Here is a 14,150-nt window from a genome sequence, read left to right as displayed (position 1 = left end):
TCTCAAGAAGCTGACCAAATGCTTCACTGAGGCTACTTAAATTCAAACAAGTACATAGCCAATATTCATAACTTGGAGTAAAAAAATTATACATGCATACAAATAGGATTACTTATAATCCAGTAGATTGTAACCTTTGCAGAGACAACGTTACATGGCCTATCTAGCATAAACCATATTCCAGTTATGTCATATTTACAGTTATAAGCATACTTCTATAAAGCATTATGGGGTGCAACGTCACATTCTGTTTCATGGACTATAAATTATAGGAAATAAATACAATTAATAAAAGAATAATCAGAACGAAACTGGCATGCTCGGAGACATTTTGTAGCAGGATCTGTGGAGATAATGCAGAGATCTTCAGTGTTAACCACCAGTTTGGGGAATATCCTACTTTTTGGAGTCTGCCCTGACCTTGGCATTTTCACTGAGGACTGCCCCAGGCACCTTTGGGTCACAGGAGGCACAGAAGCCAGGAGGAAGAGTTATGAGTTCCTAGAGGAAGTAGGGGCATAGTGTTTCCTGGGTAGAGACCTGGAGCGACAGACTTGGGAGTTTCTGAATACAAAGATTGCTGGCTGTTGGTTGCTTCTACTGGTGTTCAGGGAAGCAGGACTTTGTGTACATTCTTTGTAACCCTCCCCCACGGATTATACCAAAGAATAGAGCTGACTTGGTTGATCAATTTTTCCTCCTAATACAATCAACCCTGCAATGCCTCACAGGTTGGCACCACTTAGGAGAAGAGGGCACCGACATGCCCCGGAGTATTAGGCTTCAGGCCTGTATGGTAGTATCTATGTGGTAGTCCTAATGTAAAGATTATTAAATTTTATGCCTAGACAGCAGTATTTTTGTATCATTGCTCATCTAAAGATTATTATGCCATATGTCTCCATGGCACTACCTGCGTGGCATTGCTCATCTCAGTATTATTAGGCCACATGCCTTCCGGGCAATACCTGTGTAGCATTATTCACCCAAAGGCCTAATTGGCATTACCCGTGGGTTATTGCTCACCTGCAAGGTATGTCTACAAAGTGTAACTTGGGTGGCATGAGGAGCTAGCCACCATAACTACATGCCTAGCATCTTGGATTGATGTGTACTTGCTGTGGCTACCCCCTTAGGCTGCTTGTATCACTCCAACTACACTGGAAGTACAGGTGAAATATTGCTGACCTAAAGATTCTCGGGTCACAAACCGACCTGGTGATATCTGTGAGGTGTTACTGCTTATGTAAAAAATATTAGGCCATAAACCTGCATAGAAGCCCCTGTCAGGTATGGCCCACCTAAAGGGTATGAGACCTTAAGCCTAGATGGCAGTACCTGTGTGGTTTTGCTCACAGAATGAACAGTCCTTGTTATGGCTCAAGTGCTTATTAAGGGCAAAATTGATGGCGTTAAAAATGCTGTCAAAATGGCAGTCTCGTTTGCACATTTGTTTATATTTTTGCCATTGAGCCAAGTAGATCTATGAGGCGGCTCTGCTGGGTTCATCTGGAGTTATGCTGGGAGTGATTATGGCCCACAGTTTTTACTATAAAGCACGTTATATGTTCAGGTTTCTTTCATATTTGAATGTTGTTTATTATAAAATCAAATTCACTCACCTTGTCTACTCAAAACCTTGTCCCTTATTTGTGTATCTCTCAGTGCCCCCTCCTAGCCAGTGGCTTTAGTGCCACAACCTGGGATAAAACTGTATTGTCAATTGTTCTGTCAGGCGGAGTGAGCCGTACGAGACCCAAACAAGAGGAAGTGCTGGGAGTGATGAAATAGCCTGGGCAGTGTGACAGATGTTAGACAGTCTTATCTTTGCCAAACATACGTCTACATTTATTCTCCACGGTATGAGAACTGTGGGCCAGATTTATCAGATTACTCTGGCCGTTTTGTGCTCTTCTAGCAAAGCAAAGTATCTAGAAACCTACTTTAGTTAAGCCTAAGGCCTTGTCTACACTTGCAGATGTAGAACGCCAGGAGTTAAACCAGCCCTCGGAGACAGCAGCTGGGAAAGTGCTGACGTGTGTTCAAACCGTTAGCTGCAAGCGCAGTGGCGTGGCCACATTTGGGGCACTTGCAGTGGCATTCGGAGAGTGGTGCATTATGGGCAGCTATCCCACAAAGCACCTCTTCCCGTTCTGGCACTGAGCCTTGTGGGAAGGGGAGTGGGGCGCGGGGCATCCTGGGTCCTGTCCCACTGCCCCGTGATGCATCACTTCACATCCCAGCAATCCCTGTACTTCTGTCCACTTTTGGTGCCATCTTTCAGCGGTTTTTGTACTGCAGGCTTTGTCTTCCCTTTCGGTCTGCGGGAATGGATCCTGAACTGCTGAGGAATATGCTGATGGGTCTCACCAGCATGTCACGAATTGCAGTCGAGTTACTCCTTAAGCTACAAAGTGACAGTGAGGAATCTGACAAGGATGTCGACTCGCATGACGCATACGACACGAGATTGCTTGTGGCATTCACGGACATGCTCACCACTGTGGAATGCCGTTTTGGGGTTCGGGAAACAAGCACTGAGTGATGGGATCACATCGTCATGCAAGTCTGGGATGATGAGCAGTGACTGCAGAACTTTTGGATGAGGAAAGACACTTTTATTGGACTGTGCACTGAGCTTGCCCCCACCCTGCAGCGCAAGGACACAAGATTGAGAGCTGCCCTGCCAGTGGAGAAGTGTGTGGCAATTGCAATCTGGAAACTGGCAACTCCAGACAGCTACCGATGGGTCGCTATCCAGTTTGGAGTGGGCAAGTCGACCATTGGAATCGTGTTGATTCAGGACCATTAATTGCATCCTGCTCAGAAGAACTGTGACTCTGGGGCACGTGCATGACATTGTGGATGGCTTTGCACAAATGGGTTTCCCTAACTGTGGAGGGGCGATAGATGGGACGCATATTCCCATGCTGGCACCAGACCACCTAGCCTCCAAGTACATAAATCAGAAGGGCTATTTCTCAATGGTTCTCCAGGTGCTTGTGGATCACCGTGGGCGTTTCATGGACATTAACGCAGGCTGGTCTGGAAAGGTGCATGACGCACACATCTTTTAGAACACAGGACTTTTCAGGAAGCTGCAAACCGGGACTTTCTTCCCGGACCAGAAGATTTCCGTAGGAGAAGTCAAAATGCCCATTGTGATCCTTAGAGACCCCACCAACCCTTTAATGCCATGGCTCATGAAACCATACATGGGGAGCCTTGACAGCAGCAAGGAGGGGTTCAGCAACAGGCCGAGTCAGTGCAGAATGGCTGTTGAGTGCTTTTGGCTGTTTAAAGGCCTGCTGGCGCTGTCTGTATGGGAAGCTGGACCTGGCCGATGACATCATCCCCACGGTTATATCCGTGTGCTGTACCCTCCATAACATTTGAGAAGGGAAGGGAGAAAGCTTCACTCAGGCAAGGACAACTGAGGTTCAACACCTGGAGGCTGAATTTGAACAGCCAGAGAGGAGGGTTACTAGAGGGGCCCAGCATGGGGCCATAAGGATTAGGGAAGCCTTGAGGGAGCAATTTGATGCTGAAAGCCACGAGCAATGTTTGGTGCCCTGCACAGGAGTGAAGTGCAGTGGTTCCAATGCTAGTAGCCATCTGTGTTTGCTGTGTATGATGCACTGACTTGCAGTGCCTATTGCTTTCCTGGCTACAGTATCTTTTACTTAATGCAATAAAGAATGTTTCCCAAACCAAAAAAATCATTTATTGAAAAGAAACACAACTGCTTGGGAAACACACACGGCATGACACATCTGTGCTGTGTGGGAGGAAGAAAGGGGGTGGTGTGGGGAACGGGCCAATCACAGATTTGCGTATGTCCTTAGCATATTCAACCTTCCTGTCTGGAGTGCCGTGCAATGAGTGCTGCACTTCAGGCTGGCTAAAATGCATGGTGATGGGGGTTGAGTGCAGTGGGTAAGGGCTGTAGTTTCCAGGGGGTGCAAGGGAAAGAGTTTTGGGACAAGGCTTGTGGGGGTGGGGGGGCGGGCACGGATCTGCTCCGTATCCAGTGCTATGAGTGCCTGCATCAAGTTTGCTTGGTGCTCCATAATGCTTAGGAGCCGATTCGTGGTTTCTTGCCGGTGAGCCGCATTTTGCTGGCGGACCCTCCTTTCACTCCCCGCCACTCCTGACTTTTTTGATTTTCAGTAAGGGACTGCTGCATGACTTCATGCAGAAGGTCCTCCTTGCTTCTTTACGGCCCTCCCTGAGGCTGCACAGCCTTTCGGCCGTTGACAACAAGGATGGCTGGGATCTCAAGTTTGCATCTGTAAAGCCAAAATGCAATATTTTACAGAGGCAGCATTGTTCACACCAGACCGAGCAATGATTTGGCCGAACTTAAAGAGAAGCACAGTGCACACAATAGCACAAACTGTCTGTCCCAAGGAGAGCGCACATAACCCACAAAAGCCCCCAAATGGTGAGTAACCACAGGGCTGTACTGTCCTCTGGGGTCCTGTGTCCTGGGGAGAGCCCACAGCTGCAGGGGACCCCTATACTCTACACTGTCCCCACATTTTCCACAGGCTGGGTTTGTCCTGAAAGTTATCTCACTGCTGAGGGTGACCTGGGAAGCATGGGAGGGTCTTCTACTACAATGAAGTTTCTGCCCTGCTAATTTCAATGAATGTTTGCAATGTCTCTGAAACACATTCAGATTTTAATGATGCACAGTGGACCCACTTTAACCACACTTCCAGACTTGCTTGCCAAGTTACGCAATCTCAGTTTGGCAGGCACAGACTTTCTAATCATGCCCACCGGGAGCTTATTAACATGTCAGAAGCTAATACCGTTTCTGGAGAGATGGGTCAATTACACTAAATTTATTGCTCAGGTCCTGAGATGGAGGCACCTGGAGATGTAACCTCCCTGGAATTTGCATTTTTGTTTTGTTGCCAGAGCCAGGGTGATTATTTTGAACCAGCACGCATAATTGCCAAGGTGCATTACCTTGTTCCTCATAGGGGAATTAAGGAAATTACCAGCAGAGAATTCCCTAAGAGGGAACGTACAAAGACAGAAACTAATTATTTGATTTGTAACTGCAAAACTGCACAGAAGATACATTTGAAATTCAAAACTGTTGTTCCAGTGACTATATTAGTATCAGTCAAATATTACTATTACTTCTACCAATGTCAGACCTACATATCCACCTCTCTCTATAGCCCGCATACCCTCTGCCCAGAGCTTGTAGACCAGGACAGACACATCTTGATTGGATCCACCTTAATACCATGGGAAAACAGTGAAAGAATGTGGACAGAATAAATATGTTTTAAACTGAAACTTCTATCACAGCCACAGGTTACGAAACAGGCTCTCCCATAGGATAGAATAATTCCCTTCGCTGCAGGAATGATTGGAATATTCCGATTTGTGGCATGCAGGACATGAGACTATCTGATAATTATAACCTTTTCTGGCCTTAAAATCTATGGACCCGTGTACTGACAATTTCCTGTTTAAAAATAATGCAAAGAGAAGCCTCTGTGTTTGTAACTATTTGGATGAATTCAGAGCGGAATAAAAAAAAAAATAAAACCAGTTGCTAAAGACAGAAAAGACCATTTTGAAAATCCACCCACTCCCCAAATAGACAGCACACGTCATTTCTGATCTGTAGCAACCTTCCTGGCATTTCTGTTTCTATTCCTGTATCTTCTGGCATTCCAGTCCTGTCCAGCTTGTCGCTAATCTGCAGGATTCCCACACATGCCCCCAGCGCTGCATCAAATCCTAATTTGCATCACCTTGGTTTCCGTTACATTAAATATATAGGATATGCGCACGCACACACACACACACACACACACACACACACACAGTCTCTACCAACACACTTTAGTGGAGAGGGTAGAGAGCCTAGCATTTAGGGTGCCTGTGGCAGGGCAGGGAGGTGAGCTGTAGTGGGGCAAAGACACAATTGGAGGCTGGGGACCGGTTAGAGCAACATTTAGGGCGCTAGCCTGTCAGATGAGGTGAGTTCATGTCCCTGCCCCACTGTCAATGAGATTTTGACAGTGAATAGTGTTTACATTTCTAAGTGCCCAAAAAACTTTGTGAAAATGATATTGGAGCAACACAACCTACAAAGGGTGTGACACTCTAAGGGTACATCTATGCTACCCACCCACGAAAGCTTATGCCTAAGGTGCCACAGGACTCCTCCTTGTTTTGGAGTGCACTGAGTTTCTCTGCTCCCACACTACCCTTGTGCATCCGAGAGGCATCACACAGACGAGGGAATGTGGAGCAGAGAGTGGCCGGGAACAGGAGTGGGAGCAGGTGTTATGGTGTTGGGTCCTAGAGATAGTGTAATGAACCTGCTGGCTCATGGTCAGGCCCCACCGCCCACCCCACTCCAGAATTAGCTGGAGGAAAAGGATTGGGCCACAGCTCATTCTGGGGAGGGGCTCTGGTTTGTGTAGGACCACCAGAGAGCACGGTCTTACCCACGTTCCGCATTGTGACAGTAGAGGGGTCCGTGTGAACAGGCAAGGCAGTGATGCCCAGAGAGCAGAAGAGGATCAGGGTCAGCCAGTGAGCTGCTGAGAGTGGGCAGTGGCCGGCCAGAGGCAGCAGCCTGGGAACTGGCTGTGGAAGAGGAGGACAAGTAGCAGGCAGCCTGAGAGCAGGGCCAGAGGCTGGGGATGAGAAGTTTCAAGCAGAGCATTAAAGCACCTGAGGCTCTCAGAAGGCAAAGTGTTTAATGGGGACCCAGCAAGGGACGGAGAACGCACCAAGGGCCTAGGGCTTGGAGGGCCCACCATGCTGATCTCTGTGTTCATGGTACACGGAGCTCACTAGAAGGGACTGGTAAAGGTAATAATTGGAGATATACCAATGTCCTAGAACTGGAAGGGACCTTGAAAGGTCATCGAGTCCATCCCCCTGCCTTCACTAGCAGGACCAATTTTCACCCCAGATCCCTAAGTGGCCCCCTCAAGGATTGAACTCACAACCCTGGGTTTAGCTGGCCAATGCTCAAACCACTGAGCAGCAACCCCCGCCAGCGGGGACAATAGAAACAAAGGAAGAACTGGACTTTTCCTTGCATCGGGCGGGCCCACATTGTTCCTGTTCGGCACAGCCAGCCCAGATCTTTACAGGTATTTAGGTGCCTAATTCACAATGAAATCAATGGGGCCCAGATATAAAATCAACAGACCTATTAAAGTCAGTGGGGCTTACAGCAGGCCCATAGGGAACAGCACCTCCTCCTGTCCTGGTCCAGTCATCTCTGCTGCCTTCTAAGAGGGAGGGGGAACATGACCCTATCTCCCCCCTGCTTCTCCCCCCATTTTGGGGGATAGATCGCAGCCAAAAGGGGATTAGCAGGGAGCGATGCTTGAACTCAGAAAGCAAAAAGAATGCAGTTGTGCCTGATCTACTGCTCACTACAGTGGAAACTTCCCTTGCACTGTCTCCTTAACCCTGCACATTCAAAACAAGGACAATGTGACCATTTGCAGGCATCTACTCCCCTAGAAACTTGGCTGTGCACAAATCCCCAGGCCTAGAAAACATGTCCTGCATCAAAACTATGTGTCCCAATTGTTTATAGGACCCAAGACCTTCAGCACCAAATCATAGCCCCATACCCCTTGAGCGCATAGTAATTTTTTTTGCTGGTCTTTGTAGTAGATTTTTACCTTCTCTAAGGACCAGCCACTAGACGGGGCAGGGCGCATTTAGCTAGTATGTTACATTCACTCAGAAAGTTTTCCCTGTGCAAAATGCTCCCATAGAACTTTTAATTTACTGGAATCTTGGTGTTTCCAGGTTTAATGGAACATTTCTCTTTCAAAACCTCTTCACACAGAAACAAAGAGTTCTGTGGCACCTTATAGACTAACAGACGTTTTGCAGCATGAGCTTTCGTGGGTGAATACCCACTTCGTCGGATGGAAGTAGTGGAAATTTCCAGGGGCAGGTATATATAAGCAAGCAAGAAGCAAGCTAGAGATAATGAGGTTAGATCAATCAGGGAGGATGAGGCCCTGTTCTAGCAGTTGAGGTGTGAAAGCCAAGGGAGGAGAAACTGGTTCTGTAGTTGGCAAGCCATTCATAGTCTTTGTTTAGTCCTGAGCTGATGGTGTCAAATTTGCAGATGAACTGAAGCTCAGCAGTTTCTCTTTGAAGTCTGGTCCTAAAGTTTTTTTGCTGCAGGATGGCCACCTTAAGATCTGCTATTGTGTGGCCAGGGAGGTTGAAGTGTTCTCCTACAGGTTTTTGTATATTGCCATTCCTAATATCTGATTTGTGTCCATTTATCCTTTTCCTTAGAGACTGTCCAGTTTGGCTGATGTACATAGCAGAGGGGCATTGCTGGCATATGATGGCGTATATTACATTGGTGGATGTGCAGGTGAATGAACCGGTGATGGTGTGGCTGATCTGGTTAGGTCCTGTGATGGTGTCGCTGGTGTAGATATGTAGGCAGACTTCAAAGAGAAACTGTTGAGCTTCAGTTCATCAGCTCAGGATAAAACAAAGACTGTGAATGGCTTGCCAACTACAGGACCAGTTTCTCCTCCCTTGGCTTTCACACCTCAACTGCTAGAACAGGGCCTCATCCTCCCTGATTGATCTAACCTCGTTATCTCTAGCTTGCCTCTTGCTTGCTTATATATACCTGCCCCTGGAAATTTCCACTACTTGCATCCGACGAAGTGGGTATTCACCCACGAAAGCTCATGCTCCAAAACGTCTGTTAGTCTATAAGGTGCCACAGGACTCTTTGCTGCTTTTACAGAACCAGACTAACACGGCTACCCCTCTGATACTTCACACAGAAAGTTTCAAAGGCTGGAGTGATGAGGCATAAATGAACAATAATGGAAAACGCTATTTGCTGAGGCCTAGTCTACCCCAGAAAAGGTTTGCCTGTTTAACTTATATCCAATCTCCCAAAGAAATAACTATATTAGCAAAAGCACTTTTTTCTTTTCGCCATTATACCTGCATCTCCATTAGAGGCTGGTTTACACTAGAAACTTAGATTGACCCGGCTTTGTGACTCAGGGGTGTGGGAACATTAAACCCCAAGTGATGTAGTTAAGCCAACCTAAGTCGCCAAGTAGACAGCACTAGCTACCACCTCTCAGGGAGGTGGATTACCTCCGCTGACAAGAGAACGCCTCCTGTCAGCAATGGAAGTCTTTACCCTGAGGTGCTACAGCGCTGCCACTGTAACAGTCCAGGTGTAGACAAGCCGTATGGCTTTGCTGGTGTAGAAATGTTGTTAAAAAAAAAAATCACACGTCTAACCCACATCGCTATACTGGCAAAAATTTCTAATGTACAGCTGGCCTCAAGCTGGTCAAATACCAAAACCATAACTTGTGAGAGTTTTAATAAATAAAAGTGCCATTGTCAGCTGGCTATGATTCGTCTGGACGTTATAGAGAAGTTAGCCAAAGGAGGCTGTGCGGGTGCAAATTGGCACAGGAGTCACACCCACTGTGGCTCTGGCCTGTTGACTTCAATGGGACCACTCCAATTTACACCACCCAGCGGCTCCAAATGAGTGATGTCATTCACATCAGCAAAGAATCTGGTATAGAGACTTCAATGGGGCTTCTTTGCTTCACACCACCTAAGGATCCGGCCCACTGACTTCAGTGGATCGGAGCTGATTTATGCCAGCTGGGGATCTGGCCCCACTGAATGACATGGTGTTTATGGCCAATGTACATTAGCAGGAGATCTGGGCAATTAACCGGAATAGAGCATTTCTTGTTTACACCTGGTCCACTGGCATCAACAGAGTTATGCAGACGCAGAGCAGCTCAGGCTTTAGCTTTCACGCGGCTGGGTGGGGAAAAACAGTGATGTTTAAAGAACGATAATATGAGTTTGATTCCATTAGCACTCGCTCCCTTTATGGGTTTGGGTCTGAGGAGGGGGACGAAGGCTAGAAGAGTGAAGCTGCTCACTGGAGTCAAGCTTTTCAAAAGCGAATAGTGAGTTTGGGTACCAAGCTCGAAGCACCTCAAAAAGGACTGGACTTTCAGAGAGCGCTGAGCACCCACCTGTGATGGGTTGGATCACAGAAACCCCCTTGGGAGCTGCCAACTGATGTGCCAAGACCACTCCTACCCCTGCTTTCCTGCCCTGGCAGCTTGGGACTCCAGAGCCCTGCCTGGTTTAAGCCAGACCCATTAGCCTGCTGCAAACCCAGACCTGAAACCATGTCCCCTAACAGCTGCAGGCTTATCTGGAAGCAGGTTAAGAAATGTTTCTGTCTTTTACACTCAGATACTCAACTCCCAATGGGGTCCAAACCCTGAATAAATCCGTTTTACCCTGCACAGGGTAAACTCATAGACTGTTCGCCCTCTATAACACTGATAGAGAGATATGCCCAGCTGTTTGCTCCCCTCCCCCAGGTACTAATACATACTCCGGGTTAATTAATAAGTAAAAAGTGATTTTATTAAGTATAAAAAGTAGGATTTAAGTGGTTCCAAGTAATAACAGACAGAAGACAGTGAATTAGCAAGTAAAATAAAATAAAACACGCAGATCTATTTCTAATACAGTAATAAAACTGAATACAGATAAAAACCTCATCCTCAGTGGTGTTCCAGTAAGCTTCCTTTTACAGACTACGCTCCCCCTAGTCTGGGTCCAGCAATCACTCACACCCCCAGTAGTTTACTGTCCTCTGTTCTGTATCTTTCGGGGTGGAGAGGCTCTCTCTTGAGCCAGCTGAAGACAAAATGGAGGCGTCTCCCAGGGTTTTTTTAAAGACTTTCTCCTGTGGGTGAACACCCCTCTCATTCCCTGTGCAGAATCCAGTTACAAAATGGAGTTTTAGAGTCACATGGGCAAGTCATATGTCCCCTGCGCGATTATGTTCCTTACCAGCCTAGCCACATTCCCAGGAAAGCTCAGATGTGGACTGGTGTCTCTAAAAGTTCATTGTTAGCTTAAGTGTTTCTTGACTGGGCACTTACTGAGAATAGACTTTTCTCTGGAAGCTCACCAAATGCTTCACTGAGGCTACTTAAAATCAAACAAGTACCTAGCCAATATTCATAACTTTGAGTAAAAAATGATACATGCATGCAAATAGGATGAATATATCCAGTAGATCATAACCTTTGCAGAGATCTGTTACATGGCCTATCTAGCATAAAATATATTACAATTATGTCATATTTCCAGCCATGAGCATATTTCTATAAAGAATTATGGGGTGCAATGTCCACACTCTGTTAACCATGAGTTTGGGGAATATCCTCCTTTTTGCAGCCTGCCCTGACCTTGGCATTAGCAGTGAGGACTGCCCCAGGCACCTCCGGGTCACAGGAGGCAGAGACGCCAGGTGAGGAGTTATGAGCATGACTCCTAGAGGAAGTAAGGGCACAGTGTTTCCTGGGCACAGACCTGGAGTGACAGAATTGGGAGTTTCTGAAAACAGAGATTGCTGGCTGTTGGTTGTTTCTACTAGTGTTCAGGGAAGCGGGACTTTGCATACATTCTTTGTAACGCCTCCCCTATGGGATTATACCAAAGAATAGAGCTGACTTGGATCTTCAATTTTTCCTCCTAATACAATCAACCCTGCAATGCCTCACAGGTTGGCACCACTTAGAAGGGGGCACCAACATGCCCTGTAGCACTGATAATACCAGGAAAGCCTGAACACCCATGGGGGCTAATTTATGCTTCCATAGTGAAGAAGTGAAGATTCAAAAAGATTTCAGTCTCCTCAAAAAAATAACCCTTTGTTGATCAGCTCCACACAGTACCCAAATTGCACTGAAAACAGCAGGATGAAGTCTACGCCTAATCTCATACTCTGTAACTCTGGTAGAAATAGCATCATTTAATAACACAGTAAGGAAGAGTAGGTCAAATCAATCCCCAGGGCACCAATTACACCAAGGTGGCTTTGGTTCACTGAACACATTTATTAGGTGTTATGGCTCTCTGAGCTCAGGTATTCCCAGTTGCTTCAGGAATCATGTCCCATAGATCACACATCTCAATATAAAACTTCCCGAATGCGCCAAACTAGCAGTGTCTATTGATGGGGAAACACCAACACATCCCTCTCTCTCTTCTCAGCAGGTACGTACTGTTGTCCTGAATTACAGTCACACCCACACACACCGACACCATGGTGATCAGCAGGTATTGAATTCAAGACCTCAAGCACTAAAAGCCTCAGTCCCAAATCCTACCCCTTCAGCTAAAGGAGCGACCTCCTTGCTTGGAAAAAATAGGTAATTAAAATAGACACCAAAGTCAGTGCTTTCCATTGTATCTGTGGGTTCTCATACAGGCTAAAGTAAATGCCAAAAAACTGAATTTGCACTGTAAGCAAGACTTACCCCAAACCAACATGCCAGGCCACAAAGCTCCCCTTGCCCAAAGATGGTAGAAAGAGTGAGACTCCTTTATTCTCACCCCTTTTGGAGCTTACAAATAATCTCTTCAGACTGAAACAATTTTCACCATGATTCTCTTACAGCAGATTCACAAGTCACTACTTGCTGCTTGGATTAGTGAATGGGAGTGTTCGTGTGTGGGGCATGATTAACCTGTGTGTTATTGTATTTTCACAGTGTCTATTTTATCACACAACTGGAATGACCAGCTCTGAACATCTGGCTCTGTGGACTAAGCCGTTCCCTGAGCGGGTACTGATGTTCCATTGAGAAAATGATCATTTATCTTCACTTACTTCATTTCAGAAAAGGGATAGATTTTCCAAACCATCCACCTGCCCACATCTCTGCAGCTGTCTGATCTGTGTTCAGAGGAGATGGAAAAGGGAAATCACTCGGAGGTGACTGAGTTCATTCTCTCAGGACTGACAGATCGTCCAGAGCTGCAGATCCCCCTGTTTGTGGTGTTCCTACTGATTTATGTTATCACCCTGGTGGGGAATGGGGGGATGATCTTGTTAATCACGATTGATCTCAGACTGCACACCCCTATGTACTTTTTCCTCCGTAATTTGTCTTTCTGTGACCTCTGCTTTTCCTCGATAATTTCCCCTAAGATGCTGCAGAATTTCTTAGCCGAGAAGAAAAGCATTTCTTACTCTGCCTGCGCTGTGCAACTGTATCTTTGTATCATTTCTGCAGATGTTGTGTGCCTCTTGCTGGCTGTGATGGCGTATGACCGTTATGTGGCCATCTGTAACCCGCTGCTCTATACGGTCACCATGTCCAGGCAGCTTTGTAAACAGCTGGTGGTCGGGGTGTACGCTGTGGGGTTTGTGGATTCAATGATACACACGTGTTTTACATTTCGGCTGTCATTCTGCAGCTCCAACATCATCAATCATTTCTTCTGTGACATCCCCCCACTGCTGGCGCTCTCCTGCTCTGACACCCACATCAATGAGATTGTGTTTGTTTGCTTTCACATGCTGCATTCAGGTGATCAGCTTTGTTCCTGTCCTCCTCTCCTATGTCTATATCATCTCCACCATCGTGCACATCCGCTCTGCCGAGGGGCGGCACAAAGCCTTCTCCACCTGCTCTTTCCACTTGACTGTGGTGGTCCTGTTTTATGGCATCCCACTTTTCCTGTATTTACATTCCCCCTCCGGCTATTCCATGGACATAGACAAAGTGGCCTTGGTGTTTTACACACTGGTGATCCCCATGTTGAACCCCCTCATCTACAGCCTGAGGAACACAGAGGTGAAGGACGCCCTGAGGAGAGCAACGAATAAACTCCTAACCAATTCCTGAATCTGTTTAACTCTGTACTGGTTTAGTGATGGGGAGTGGGAACAAGTGAATTCAATTCCCAGCCCATTGCAATGTAGTTTTGCAGAGCCCGTAGGAGTATTGTTCATTATTGTATTGTTATTATTATTAATTTGTTTGTATTCCAACAAGGTCTGCAGGCCCCAACTGAGATCAGTGGACAAAACACGAGAAGCATCACAGGGCCAGAAATAGAGAATGATTTTATAGACTGGTGACTAGGGGCACCCACCTAGAGGGTGAGATGCTCAACTTCACATCCCTGTTCCAAGGGCTATTTAATTAGTTATCCCCGTTAGAACAATAATGAAAGGAGAGACTGAGAGCAACCCAGACTGGAAGAGCACATCACTCAGGGGCTGGGGTGTTTTCTGGAAATGCAGG

The 14,150-nt window shown here is 46.6% G+C and overlaps 1 protein-coding gene across 1 annotated transcript; it reads left to right on the top strand.

Moving 5' to 3' along the window:
* Positions 1 to 12,808: 12,808 nt before the first annotated feature.
* Positions 12,809 to 13,748, top strand: LOC123370154 (olfactory receptor 1019-like). The gene is given in 2 exon segments (XM_045016425.1): positions 12,809 to 13,402; positions 13,404 to 13,748. Coding segments are annotated over 2 exon segments (939 nt in total).
* Positions 13,749 to 14,150: the final 402 nt, after the last annotated feature.

Source organism: Mauremys mutica, chromosome 4, assembly GCF_020497125.1.
Source record: "Mauremys mutica isolate MM-2020 ecotype Southern chromosome 4, ASM2049712v1, whole genome shotgun sequence".
NCBI classification, from domain to species: domain Eukaryota; kingdom Metazoa; phylum Chordata; order Testudines; family Geoemydidae; genus Mauremys; species Mauremys mutica.
The sequence above is the reverse complement of the archived record's forward strand: the minus strand, read 5'-3'. Positions and strand labels throughout refer to the sequence as shown.